This window comes from Scyliorhinus torazame, chromosome 14 (genome assembly GCF_047496885.1).
Source record: "Scyliorhinus torazame isolate Kashiwa2021f chromosome 14, sScyTor2.1, whole genome shotgun sequence".
NCBI lineage: Eukaryota > Metazoa > Chordata > Chondrichthyes > Carcharhiniformes > Scyliorhinidae > Scyliorhinus > Scyliorhinus torazame.
Window position 1 is genome coordinate 96069398 of NC_092720.1, and position 14559 is coordinate 96083956.

Consider the following 14559-nt stretch of genomic DNA (forward strand, 5'->3'; position numbering starts at 1 on the left):
TCGCCACTCCTGAGGGCGCCAACTATTTTGGCCTAGAACTATCCAACTTTGGATCCAGAACGTAAATTAAATCACCTCCAAAAATCAGTTTGTGTGTATCTGAATCTAGAATGGAAGCCAACAGCATCCTGCTAAATACTGTGTCCCAATTCGGGGCGTATCAAATACCGCCAAGAGTTTGTGGCCAGTAGAGGTCCGACGCTACCTTCTTCGCAGAGAAGTGAACTTGTTTATTGATTAAAATTGCCCCCCGCCCCTGCTGTTAAAGCCCGAGTGAAAGACCTGGCTCGCCCACCCCTTCCGTAGCCTGGTCTGATCCCTCACCCGCAAATATGTCTCCTGCAAAACACCACATCAGCCCTCAGATTCTTTAGTTGAGAGAAAAAACTCGACCTTTTTACTGAGCCCCTCAATCCCCTTGCATTCCAGGTGATCAACCGAATCGCCCCCCCGCCCCTCGACCCGGAAGCCATTTCCACTGTGAAGGATTATCAAGTACCTGGCCAGAGGATGTAGACCTAAGGCCCACTCAAAATGACTGCCAAACCCTCCTTGAAGAGGACCAAAGAAAACCCCAATATTACCATCAGAAAACTAACCCCCCCCCCCCCCCCCACCCCCCACAAACTAGAACCCACCAAAATGTACATGTTGATTACATACCAAGGAACAATACCGTCTCCTAACCTACCCCGAACAAAACAATGATGCTAGGCTCATCGAACCACAAAAAACAGGCCCAACAGGCTGCAGCTAGGTAGCCCCTGCCAAGGGCAGAAAAAAGAAGCGAAGGAAACACCCCTATCCGTCCCGGCTACAAGAATACAACAAAATTCAGCACCCCTACAAAGAGGAAACGCCCACCGGGAGCCATCTATTTCCTAAGAAAAAGAGAAATGCTACCGTAAACAATATATGTCAAAACAGTTAACCTCCCATACCCCACAATACAACTTATGCAAAACACTCCCATCCCATCTGAAGAACAAAGAAATAGCAACAAATATATGCAAAATACCCTAAAACCCTTTCCCATGAATAACCATAAAAGTCCACACACGGCCCATTTAACTTGATACCAGACCGTGCTCTGTGACAAAGGCCTCAGCCTCTTCTGAAGTGTCAAAGTAATAGGCCTTTGACCCAAAAGTAACCTGCAGCCTCACCGGGTACACCAAACCGCACTCCACTCTTGTGCAATGCTAATTTGGCCTGATTGAAGGCCGCCTGCTTCATTGAAAGCTCCCCTCCGACATACTGATGAATTCTAATGAGGTGTCCTTCCCACCTCGAATCATGGTTCTCCTTGGCCCACTTCAAAACCCGCTCCTTCTCCTGGAAGCTGTGGAATCTTATGATAACTGCTTGTGGTAGTTCATTCGCCCGAGGCTTCTGCCGGAATGTTTGATGCGCCCTGTCCAATTCTGGAAGGGACGACAGTGCACCCTTCCCCATCATCTTATCGAACATCTGTGAAAAATACGCTGTAGGATTCGGTCCCTCCACACCCTTCGGCAACCACATTTGAGGCCATCGAGATCTTGGCCTCCAGCAAGGTAATTTGGTCACTGAGCCTTTACAGAGCCATCTCCACCCCCTTCAGCACCTCACCATGCTGCTTCACAGCTTTCCAACTTTTCTCGGACATGACCCAGCACCACCTCAATCGCTTTACGGAGGGTTTCAAACCTCACTCTCCGTTGACTCTCAAAATGCTTTTCGAATTCAGGAGCCAGTTCTCCAGTTAACATGTCTGCCGCGATTGGGGCGGTCGCCACCGCCGGAGCTGCCATCTTACCTGCTGAAGCTCAACACGAAGCCTTTGTGGCAGTCGAAGAATTTCCACCCGCAGACTTCTTAGTTCCAGATTTTTTTCACACTCTTCAACAGTAGGTTTCTTCTACTTTCATGCGGGTAGAGTTTGTCCACCAAAAAGCCCTGGGAACCGGGCAGAAATGGTCAAAAACCAAGTACCCTGACGGGAGCTACCTAGTGCACGACCTCCTCCTCCATGCCACCAACAGAAGCCGGCCCTTGGTTTTAACCTGGTCCTAGTTACCTATTTCGATGACCACAAGGACAGCAGGGTGGGTGTGCAAACAAACTATAACACCATGAAGCCATTCAAGTGGCAGCGGTGAGCCACCAAGAATCTGGAAGTGATAGAGAACAGTACAGCAAGTGGAATAGATAATATTCTCAGCAGCTCCGACAGTGCTCTGAAGGCTGTGTTCCATGCCCGGTGCCAGGTTAGAGACATCTCCTTGCAACTAGAGACAAAGTTTGGAGTGGGAGAACCTTGTGGTCCTCATAGGAACACTGTCATAGGAGATTACAAGCCTGTATCAAAACGGGTTACCCCGGAAAACATACTTGCCAACAATCAACTTTACAGTCTGTACAGACTTTTCCCCTCTCTCACTCCCCCCTGCGACAAAGAGCCCATCAAACACGGTCACAAATATCCCCCACCTTTCCTCAAACCCCCCGTGAAGAGCCCCCTAACTAAACTTTATCTCTAATTGCAGGAAGTCGTACAGGTCACCCAACCAAGCTGCTACCTCCAGTGGCGATGTCGACAACCACTCCAGAAAATTTGCCGCTGTGCAATCAGACAGGCAAAGGCAAAGACATCGGCCTTCCTCTTCTTCCTGAGCTCCGGCTTCTATGAAACCCCAAATATCACCACCAAATAGTCCAGATCCACCTCCTCCTCCACTAAACTGGCTAAGACTCCCGCCAAGAATCTTCCCAATTTTTCGCAACCCCAAAACTTGTGCATGTGATCCGCTGACCCCCCGCCCATTCTTCTCGCACTCATCTGCTACCCCCTGAAAGAACCCACTCATTCTCGCCCAAGTCATATGCAACCCCACCTAAACTGTATCAGGCTCATCCTTGCACAAGAGAAGATCCCGTTTACCCTACCTACACAGTGCCTGACTCCATACTCCTCAATTGATCTCTCCTCCTAACTCCGCTTCCATTTCTCCACCACCCGCTCCCCCAGCTACTTGTATATATCTCCAATTCTTCCCTCCCCTTCCACATCCGGAAGCAGCACTGTCATAGGAGATCTAAGATTGATATTCTGTTGAGAGAATTTGAGGAGTTAGGGTCCATATTAAAATGCAGAATGTCAAAGGTGCTAATCTCTGGATTGTTAGCTGAGCAATTGGCATAAAGTCAAACAGATTAAACAATTAAACGTGGCTCAAAGAATGGTGTGGAACGAAGTTGTTTTAAATTTGTAGGGCGCTGGTATCAGTACTGGGAAGGAGGGAGCAGTTCAATTGGGTGGATGGACTACATTTAAACTGGGATAAGTGTCCTGGCAAATCATATAACCAGGGCTTTAAGCTAAAAAGCCATGGGGAGGGATAGATTGGTGAGCGATATAGAAGTCTAAAAGGAAAAATCAAGGCAGTAGAGCACGACAGTGATTTGGGTAAAGTCAAGTAGAGTGTGACAACACAGAATAGAGTTTAACGGTAAAGTGCATCAGCGAATAAGGTCCATGCAAAGAATAATATTCACAATCTACTGGTAATAAGGCTGATAAACTAGCAGCCCAAGTAGAGACAAATGGTTTACATCTAATCACTATTACAGTGACATGTGTACATGGTCACTAAGGATAGGAAGTAAATATTCCAGAGAATCAAAAGATGGAGGAGCCCTAATTAATTATAATGCAAGGACATTAGTGACAAAGGATCTTGGCTGAGTAGGTCAGGAAGTATGCATCCACAATCTGCAGCTGCCCCTTTCAGCTGGAGAGCCATCAGATGTTTCTCACCTTATAGTTCCTTAATTTTCCCCAATATTTTTTCTGACCTTAAGTTATCAGCTAGTTGGTTATTCTTCCTTCTGGTATGTAACTTGTGTTGCCTACTGTGAGGACAGCAAAATATTCATCAATGTCTGCCATTTCCTCATTCCCCATGATAGTTTTCCTACCTCTGCCCCTCAAGGACCAATGTCTACTTTAGCTGTTTTCCCCTCTTTTTAAAAAAAAAAAAAAAATGTGTTGTAAAATCTCTTGCAATCTGCTTTTATATTCCTGGCTAGTTTACTTTCCTCTTCTTTCAATCTTCGGTCTTACTACTATTCTTTGGAACGTTATAAACTGCTTTTATGAAACTTCCCTTGTGAATCATAGATGGATCTTGCTTGCTGAGTTTATTAATGTTTTCATTAAACATTTTGAATTGTTCTTTTAAATGTTTCTCTCTTTATTTACTGTAATACCTCTTGGCCTGTTTATCTAATCAATCTTGGTCACCCTCCCTCACAACCTATGTAATGGTTTTTATTTAAGATTTTTGTTGTTAAATTTAAGATTGGACTGGATGGTGAATTTTGTTTTCAAACTGAATATGGAATTCAATTATATTGTGATCACTTTTTGCAGAGTTTCTTTTACTGTGAAATTGTGAATTAAAATGGGTCTTATTGCACAATACGAGATCTATGATAGCTTTATCCCCAGCTAATTCCTTGAAATTCACACAAAAGGATTCCATAGGCTTGTCTTCCAGATTACTTTTGCCAATTTTATTTGTCCAGACAAGTGGTTCCCAATCTGGGTACCACGGAACCTCTGGGTTCCAGCCCACGCAGATCGATACAAATTGAGTTTTGTGCTGTTTCCAGCTCATTCAGTCAGAGCTGGCTTCTCCAGAAGGGAGCGGGAGAGAGGTGGTCTGCGAGAGGGGAGGAAAGCAGTGCCTGCGAGTGGGGGTAGGGGAAAGTGTGGCCGGCAAGGGCCAGGGGTGGGAGAGGTTGGGGCCAGCGAGATGGGAGTGGGGAAGACCTAACATTTTTAATAAATAACTTTTTAATTATAGTAAACATATAAACATAAAAAACCTAATTTGTAGAAGTCTTTTCTATGTTTGTATCCATATCCATTGTGTGAAAACAATCTATTTTGTGGGTTGGTTCTTCAATTCATAAGAATGTTTCCCAAGGGTTCCTTCAGTAGTCTTGGGAGGTCAAAATGGTTTTGTGGCTGGGAATGTTTGGGAAACACTGGTGCAGACTATATGAAATATAAAGTCCCCAATGATTATTGCACTGCCTTTGTTACAAGTTCCAATAATTTGTTGCTTAATGCTCTGTCCAACAATATGATTAGGGTATTAACGACTCCCACCTTCCTTTTCTGATTCTTGTTATTCCGAATCACCAATTATGCTGATGTTGGTTTTCTAGAATTCTCTAAATCTGGAACAGTCCCAGCAGATTGGTAGTTAGCGAATGTAACTCTATTCAAGAAAGGAGTGAGAGAGAAAATTGGGAATTTCAGACCAGTTAATCTGATACCGGTTGTTGAGGAGCTGCTGGGATCAGATATTAAGGAAGACCTAACCAATCACAGTAACAAAGTCAAAATAGTTTTGTGAAAGGGAAATCAGTTTTGACAAATGTATTAGTTTTTTGAGGATATAACGAGCATGGTCGATTAAAAAGGAACCAGTAGATATTGTAAGCTTGGATTTCTAAAAAGCGCTTGATAAGGTGCCACTTAAAAAATAACACTCAAGATAAGGGTTCCTGGATTTTGGAGTTATACATTAGCATGGATGGATGATTGGACATGGGAGAGGAAGTAGAAGCTTAGGATAAACAATGTTTTCAAGTTGGCAGACTGTAACTGGTGGAGTGCTGCAAGGAGTAGTGTTGGGGCCTCAGCTAATAACAATCTATATTAATTAATTAATTGAAGAGACCAGCAACAAACGTACCTCAGTTTGCTAATGACACAATGCTCTGAAAAAGAAACCGAGAAGCTGGAAGAGATATAGAAAGGTTGTGAGTGGGCAATAAGTTAGAAGATGGAGTTTCATGTGAGATTCTTCATTTTGTAGTAAGATAGGAAACCAGAATATGTTTTAAAAAGTGTGAAATTTTAAAATGTTGATTTTCAGAGAAACTTGGATGTTACTCGTACAAGGAACACACACAACAGTTAGCTTGCAGGTACAGCAAACAATTTGGAAGGCAAATGACACGTTGGTCTTTGTTACAAGGGTTTTGGGGTATTCTATCTACAATTGTACAAGGCTTTGCTGAGCCAACACCTGGAGTACTGTGTGCAGTTTTGGGCCCCATATTTAAGGAATCTTTGCCTTGAATCTTTGGAATTGCCTACTCCAGAGGGCTGTGGATGATCAAGTGTTGTGTATACTCAAGACTGAGAGAGATTCGTATTCTCTCAGAAAATTGAGGGATCTGGGAAGTGGGCATAAAAGTTGAGTTAACATAGATCAACCACAATTGTACTGAGGGGTCAAAGTGCCAAATGGTCTACTCCTGTTTCTTTTTATTTATGAAAGATTTAATATTAAACCACACTCCTTTGTATCCTCTGCAAACATGAACTCATCCAAAACTCACACCAAGTCCCATTCACTCATCACCTTTGTCCTCGCTGATCTACATTGGCTCCCAGACAGGCAGTGTCTTGATTTTAAACTTCTCATCCCTCGCTAAAGTGGTAACATCTTCCAGCCTCACAACACCCAACCCCTGCTCTTCTTCAATTCTGCTGTTCTGCACATCTCCAATTTTCATGGTGCCATGATTGGAAATCATGCCTTCAGCTGCCATGTCCTGAAAAGTGTAGAATTTTCTCCCAAATCCTCATTGCACTTGAAATGTTGAAATTTTAAATTTGTAATTTTATGTGAATTTTGCCTTGCAGATGACTATGGATGAGAAATATGTAAATAGTATCTGGGACTTATTGAAGAATGCTATCCAAGAGATTCAGCGCAAAAATAATAGTGGGCTCAGTTTTGAGGAACTCTACAGAAATGCGTATACAATGGTATTGCATAAGCATGGTGAGAAATTATATACTGGACTGAGAGAAGTTGTAACTGAACATCTGATCAATAAGGTATGTGTGCCTTTTTCAAATTAAGAAACTTAAAAAGTAATTCAGTATTTTGTGAGAAAAGTTGAAGTTCACTTTGATTTTAGATAAATTTATAAATCCCACTGTCTAAATTTGAGCAAAGAACCATATTAAACAATAAGGTAAAGTTTTTCATGGGAGTGTACCTTTAAGTAATGGGTGTTTATCAAATAGCAGCAGGTATGTCATTGTGTGGGTGGAGCTGGGTTGTGTCTCTGGCTTTTACTTTTGTTTTGAGCTGGAAGCTGTTTGTGGCTTTGTGTTTTACTTTCATTTTTAGGCAGTTGAAAGCTGAATTCAGACAAGGAAGGTTCATTTTATCCCTCTCTCTGTATGTTTAAAAAGTGTCCAGATCACTTGATAATTTGAAAGTGATAACTGTCTTGTGTAAAGAATTTATACCTACTGCTTTGTTAAAAAGGCAGTTTGGCTTATGGATGTTGTTAAGAAAGTTATTAAGGATTACATATAGAGTACTATATCTGTGGGGGGTAGTTGTGTTGGTAGTTGATAGAATGTTTACTGTGTGTTTATAAAATGTTAACTGAATTCATAGAATAAACATTGTTTTGTTTTAAAATATTTAAGGTCCCTGTTGCATAACACCTGGAAAGTAGGCCCTTGTGCTCCTCATAACCAAAATCTATTAAAAGTTGTAGGTTAGGTAAACTCCATGATATACTTTGGAGTTTTCTAAAACCTGCCCCATAACAAGTTATTTCATCAATGAGGAACTCTGGATCAGGGATGTGGATGTGAGTGCTTATGCAGTGATGGGCAACCTAGGCTTGTGAGCGGGCCACTGAGTGGCCCTCCTCCATCTCAGGGGCCGCAATATTAAAATCTGGCATGGTCCCTAACTATGACCCTTGAATAAGATTGAATGCATTTAATGCACAATATTTCACAAGTTATAGAAAATGCTTTTTCGTTCATGTATTAATAGAACTGTCTTCAATTTCAAGTGATAACAACAAAATAAATATTTACGCTTGATTGGACGCAGAGTGAGAACACAGCTCTCACAGTTAATGGTGTGTGCAATCAGCATGCACCTGACTTTTTTTGCCCTGCGTACGTGCGTATCACTTCATTTATACCGATAGGAAAAAGCTACGTGCGTGGAAACAAGTGGAATGTGGCAACTCTGCGTGGGCAGCGGTCAGCAAAATATCTTGTGGGCTGCACACACAACCCTGATGGGCCACATGTGGCCCCCAGGCTGCAGGTTGCCCACCACTCACTTAATGTTATAATCTTTCCCTTCATTTAATATTCAATATTGAATGGTAGAATAAGATGATTTTTACTCCGTATGTCTGCAGTTTGATAATTTGACTTGATTGCATTTAATGGTTAGTTATTAATAGTTCTACTAATGGATACTAGTACCATAAAGATTACCCATGCAAACTAACTAAATCTTGCTTTTACAGGTACGAGAAGATGTGTTGAACTCGTTAAATAATAACTTTCTACAGACCTTAAATCAAGCTTGGAACGACCATCAGACAGCAATGGTGATGATAAGAGACATCCTCATGTACATGGTGGGTAGGCCTTCATCAATATCTTTTAACTAGAACTAATAAAATTCTACCTCCTTCCACTATACTTTAAATCACTTTCACAATTTGTAGAATTGTGGAAATAATCTGTTTTTGGAACCATTAGAGCGGGAAAAATCAGTGAGTGAGGGGTCTAATGGAATTACTTAGCCACACGATCTCAATTTGTCACTTGCTGTATAGGTACCGGATCCTGTATCCAGGAAGCTCGGGACCAAGCGTGCCAGATTTAGGGATTTTATGGATTTCGCTCTTTGTACTTATAATATGTAAATTATGAAATTTAAGAAAAGGGTTGTGGGGTTGTATTCAAATTGCTACCCAGGGCACCAGCTTCGAATTCAGCCAGTTTTCAGGTCCTCCTGGATTTTGGGACACTGGATAAGGTGTCCAGTCCCTCTATAAAATTGCATAACTGTTAATACATTAATTTGGAGCTAAATGAGAAATATTAATAAGCTAGGATGATCAGTTTTGTTTGAATAATTACTTTGTCATTGCAATCTCATTCGTGATTCCTTTATCAACTCACACATGCAGAAAAAAGACCACCTGAACTTTGGTCAATGTTTGAAATGGATGAACCTTTTGTGCATGGGTGAAATCTGATTTGTCACTTGCAGAAACTGTTAGGACACTATTTAAAGTGGAAAAAGTTTTAAAATTTTGTATGATTACCATGGTATCATAAAATATGGATAATATAAATTTGTCAGTGTTTACATTTTACACGGTGTAACCATATTGCTTTTGTGTTATACTGATGTGTGCTTTTGTGATTAGTCGAATGTTAATTCTTCAAATCTAGTGAGACCAATCTTCCTTATTTAGTAACAAAAAATGTAAATGGAATAGTTCTAGAAAAACACGGCCTCAGATCTTTGCGAGTTGGTGTAGAAAGGTGTTAGCAGCTTCAATTGTTGAAAAGTATCATTGCCGTAATTTAATGCAATTCATCGTCTGAATTTTAATTGAATGTCATAAATCACTAACTACTACTTGTAGGTTTCTGTATAAAAATAAATGGTTGGTAGAAATTGGCTTTGGGTTTTCAATATCTGTTTGCTACTAATTTTTGCCTCAAATATATGTATTATGCAATTTTTGCAAGACAGTTATCCAGTTCATCAGCTTCATTCCTTTCCTTCTCCCAAACTTCATCTTTTCCATTTAGTTATGTCAGCTTGATTTTGTTTTCTACTTTTCCATCGTGTACTTTCAATTCTTGCTTAAGCTGTAATCAAAGCTGGGAACACCATGTTCTTTGGTTGCATACCATCCTGACTTGGCAATAGATTTCTGTTTCTTCACTGTGGCTGAATCAACATCATATAACTCCCTTCCTAACAACACTGGGTGTATCTACACCATTTAGACTGCAGAGGTATAAGTAGATGGCTGAGCAGCACATTATCGAGCACGATTAGGGATGAGCAGTATTTGCTGGCCTTTCCAGCGATACCCAAATCCTATGAACAGATTTCTTTTAAAATGATTGAACCCTGTCCATTAATTTTTTTAATTTGTTTTCTGTTGTTCATTCCTGTGAACTTTTGGCCTGTTTGTCACTATATAAAGTATACTATATAAAGTATTGTAGTTCCATTGAAAAGAAGCGTAACTCTCATGATTCATTCCCCTCTCTCTCTGTGGATAATTTATGCACACACATGAGCTGGAACACCCCAGTTATTTTCTCTCTGGTTGAGATGCACTCCAGATATTGTAACATTATAGAAGCCGAGTGAAAGCTACACCTTCCATGATACATTTATATACCAATTCAAACTTGAAGACCTGAGCAGCAGGGAAGTTTATTTGGGGAAATATTTTATTTTTAAAATAAATTTAGAGTATCCAATTTTTTATTTGCCAATTAAGGGGCAATTTAGCATGGCCAATTCTCCTACCTTGCATATCTTTTGGGTTGTGAGGGTGAGACCCACACAGACATGGGGAGAATGTGCAAACTCCACACGGACTGTAGCCGAGCTCTCTGAGGGATGCCGTGCGCTTCATTTGTGGGGCGGAGATCCAGGCTATGGTATTCATTCAATATTCATAGCTATTCTAACTTAATTGCATAATGAAAGCTTCTTTCCCCAAAATTGTTTGGGTTCATCCAATCTTAATCCCCTTCTCTCTCTCTCTCTCTCTCTCTCTCTCAGCATAAGAAATTGTTGGATCACGTTTTGAAAATGATGTTTTGGGCATTTATGTATCGTAGTGTGCTATTCATTTCACTTTGGATAAAGATATGCTGCATGTACAGTGTGATGGTATTTACTATATACAGCAAAGGTTTTACGTTGTGATCCCACAGGCCAGCCTGCCATATGCTAGAAATTGGACAGTAACATTTTGGGGCATACGACTTGCTAGCAATTCTATTTTGTTAAACTGGAATAAAATATGCTATAACTACTCGAAATGAATTGGTCACTGGTTAAAAATTGCACTCAAATTATTGTAATTTTTATTTTATTCTCCTTTGCAGGATCGTGTGTATGTACAGCAGAATAACGTAGAGAATGTTTACAACTTGGGCTTGATCATTTTCAGAGATCAGGTAGTGCGTTATGGTTGCATCCGAGACCACCTACGTCAGACTCTCCTGGATATGATTGCAAGGGAGAGGAAAGGAGAGGTAGTGGACAGGTAAATCAAGACAATCACTTGTTATTTGGTACCAGTGCTTCGGAGCTGCTTGGAACACAACGGCATGTATTGACCTACTTGTTTCTGTTGAAAAGGGGGGGGTGGGGAGAGAGAGGGAGTGGACAGACGGACACTGACATTGTCGTAACTTCACCTAGACTAGTAATTCAGAGGTCCAGGTGAATGCTATGAGGACATAGGCTCAAATCCCATCATGGTAGTTGATAGAATTTGAATTCAATTAATAAAATCTGGAATTGAAAGCTAGGCTCAGTAATGGTGACCATGAAACTGTTGTCAGTTGTCATAAAATCCGTTTTGGTTCACTGATGTCCTTAAGGGAAAGAAATCTGTCATCCTTATCTAATCTGACTCCAGACCCACATGACTCTTCCTTTCCTTCTAAAATGGCCTAATCCGATCAATTCAAGGGCAGCTAGGGATGGGCAACAAATGCCGGCCTTGTTAGAGATGCCCACACGTTATGAAAGAAAGTGAAAAATAAACTTACTAAACTAGATTATATTTTATTATGCTTTCAAGATATGGCCAAATTAACTTGTTGATTTCAGTGCTATCTTGGCTGTTATGATCACTGTAGAAACCGATAACTTTGATCAAGCAATTTGAATTCCCAGTGACTGACTAAATGATTTAAAGTATTAAAATGAAAACAAACCAACTAAAATTAATTTCAACTAAAGATTCCCTTGTGATCGACAGAAATGTTAGCCCTTATTGATGCTTTAAAGTGACCCACGCCACATACACATGCATTAGACCATGTTTTACACCGTAACATAGTCTTTTATAGAAAACGGTCCACAGCCACTGCCACCTTCCAATGTTTCATACATCCCAGTTTCTCAAGAATCGTAATGCTGAATAAAGTCAAAGCACCGCCCACAGATTTTGCAAAATTTTCAAACCGACTGTCAGCAGTAAAGTCAACTGAAGCCTTTTTCTTTTCTCCAGCCTTGTCAGGACAAATCTTTGAAATATTAAATTGCGACTGAATGCGTGTCTTCAACTAGAGACTGTCTCCTTGCAAACACTGCCTGGTAACATACAGATAACTTATACCCACCTTCTGTTTGCTGACCACACCAGTTGCAGCAATTAGTCTCCAATATAGCTATCTCTCGCTCTCTCTCTCTCTCTCAGTCTGTCTATCTGACTATCTCTCTCTGCCACCCTCCCTCGCCCGGGGTCCCCCCCATCTCCCTCGCCCGGGGTCCCCCCCATCTCCCTCGCCCGGGGTGTCCCCCCTCTCCCTCGCCCGGGGTGTCCCCCCTCTCCCTCGCCCGGGGTGTCCCCCCTCTCCCTCGCCCGGGGTGTCCCCCCTCTCCCTCGCCCGGGGTGTCCCCCCTCTCCCTCGCCCGGGGTGTCCCCCCTCTCCCTCGCCCGGGGTGTCCCCCCTCTCCCTCGCCCGGGGTGTCCCCCCTCTCCCTCGCCCGGGGTGTCCCCCCTCTCCCTCGCCCGGGGTGTCCCCCCTCTCCCTCGCCCGGGGTGTCCCCCCTCTCCCTCGCCCGGGGTGTCCCCCCTCTCCCTCGCCCGGGGTGTCCCCCCTCTCCCTCGCCCGGGGTGTCCCCCCTCTCCCTCGCCCGGGGTGTCCCCCCTCTCCCTCGCCCGGGGTGTCCCCCCTCTCCCTCGCCCGGGGTGTCCCCCCTCTCCCTCGCCCGGGGTGTCCCCCCTCTCCCTCGCCCGGGGTGTCCCCCCTCTCCCTCGCCCGGGGTGTCCCCCCTCTCCCTCGCCCGGGGTGTCCCCCCTCTCCCTCGCCCGGGGTGTCCCCCCTCTCCCTCGCCCGGGGTGTCCCCCCTCTCCCTCGCCCGGGGTGTCCCCCCTCTCCCTCGCCCGGGGTGTCCCCCCTCTCCCTCGCCCGGGGTGTCCCCCCTCTCCCTCGCCCGGGGTGTCCCCCCTCTCCCTCGCCCGGGGTGTCCCCCCTCTCCCTCGCCCGGGGTGTCCCCCCTCTCCCTCGCCCGGGGTGTCCCCCCTCTCCCTGGCCCGGGGTGTGTCCCCTCTCCCTGGCCCGGGGTGTGTCCCCCCTCCCTGGCCCGGGGTGTGTCCCCCCTCCCTGGCCCGGGGTGTGTCCCCCCCTCCCTGGCCCGGGGTGTGTCCCCTCGCCCGAGGTGTGTCCCCACCCCTCGCCCGAGGTGTGCCCCCACCCCTCGCCCGAGGTGTGCCCCACCCCTCGCCCGAGGTGTGCCCCACCCCTCGCCCGAGGTGTGCCCCACCCCTCGCCCGAGGTGTGCCCCCACCCCTCGCCCGAGGTGTGCCCCCACCCCTCGCCCGAGGTGTGCCCCCACCCCTCGCCCGAGGTGTGCCCCCACCCCTCGCCCGAGGTGTGCCCCCACCCCTCGCCCGAGGTGTGCCCTCGCCCGAGGTGTGTGTGTCCCTCGCCCGAGGTGTGTGTGTCCCTCCCTCGCCCGAGGTGTGTGTGTCCCTCCCTCGCCCGAGGTGTGTGTGTCCCTCCCTCGCCCGAGGTGTGTGTGTCCCTCCCTCGCCCGAGGTGTGTGTGTCCCTCCCTCGCCCGAGGTGTGTGTGTCCCTCCCTCGCCCGAGGTGTGTGTGTCCCTCCCTCGCCCGAGGTGTGTGTGTCCCTCCCTCGCCCGAGGTGTGTGTGTCCCTCCCTCGCCCGAGGTGTGTGTGTCCCTCCCTCGCCCGAGGTGTGTGTGTCCCTCCCTCGCCCGAGGTGTGTGTGTCCCTCCCTCGCCCGAGGTGTGTGTGTCCCTCCCTCGCCCGAGGTGTGTGTGTCCCTCCCTCGCCCGAGGTGTGTGTGTCCCTCCCTCGCCCGAGGTGTGTGTGTCCCTCCCTCGCCCGAGGTGTGTGTGTCCCTCCCTCGCCCGAGGTGTGTGTGTCCCTCCCTCGCCCGAGGTGTGTGTGTCCCTCCCTCGCCCGAGGTGTGTGTGTCCCTCCCTCGCCCGAGGTGTGTGTGTCCCTCCCTCGCCCGAGGTGTGTGTGTCCCTCCCTCGCCCGAGGTGTGTGTGTCCCTCCCTCGCCCGAGGTGTGTGTGTCCCTCCCTCGCCCGAGGTGTGTGTGTCCCTCCCTCGCCCGAGGTGTGTGTGTCCCTCCCTCGCCCGAGGTGTGTGTGTCCCTCCCTCGCCCGAGGTGTGTGTGTCCCTCCCTCGCCCGAGGTGTGTGTGTCCCTCCCTCGCCCGAGGTGTGTGTGTCCCTCCCTCGCCCGAGGTGTGTGTGTCCCTCCCTCGCCCGAGGTGTGTGTGTCCCTCCCTCGCCCGAGGTGTGTGTGTCCCTCCCTCGCCCGAGGTGTGTGTGTCCCTCCCTCGCCCGAGGTGTGTGTGTCCCTCCCTCGCCCGAGGTGTGTGTGTCCCTCCCTCGCCCGAGGTGTGTGTGTCCCTCCCTCGCCCGAGGTGTGTGTGTCCCTCCCTCGCCCGAGGTGTGTGTGTCCCTC

The 14559-nt window shown here is 46.0% G+C and overlaps 1 protein-coding gene across 1 annotated transcript in view; it reads left to right on the top strand.

Moving 5' to 3' along the window:
* The window catches only part of cul3b (cullin 3b), a 123474-nt gene that overhangs the window by 43689 nt on the left and 65226 nt on the right, over positions 1–14559 (top strand). Inside the window, exons 2-4 of the mRNA XM_072474517.1 lie at positions 6710–6907; positions 8362–8475; positions 10991–11151. Of these exons, the coding sequence (XP_072330618.1) occupies positions 6710–6907; positions 8362–8475; positions 10991–11151 (473 nt within the window). The remainder of the gene's footprint in view (positions 1–6709; positions 6908–8361; positions 8476–10990; positions 11152–14559) is intronic.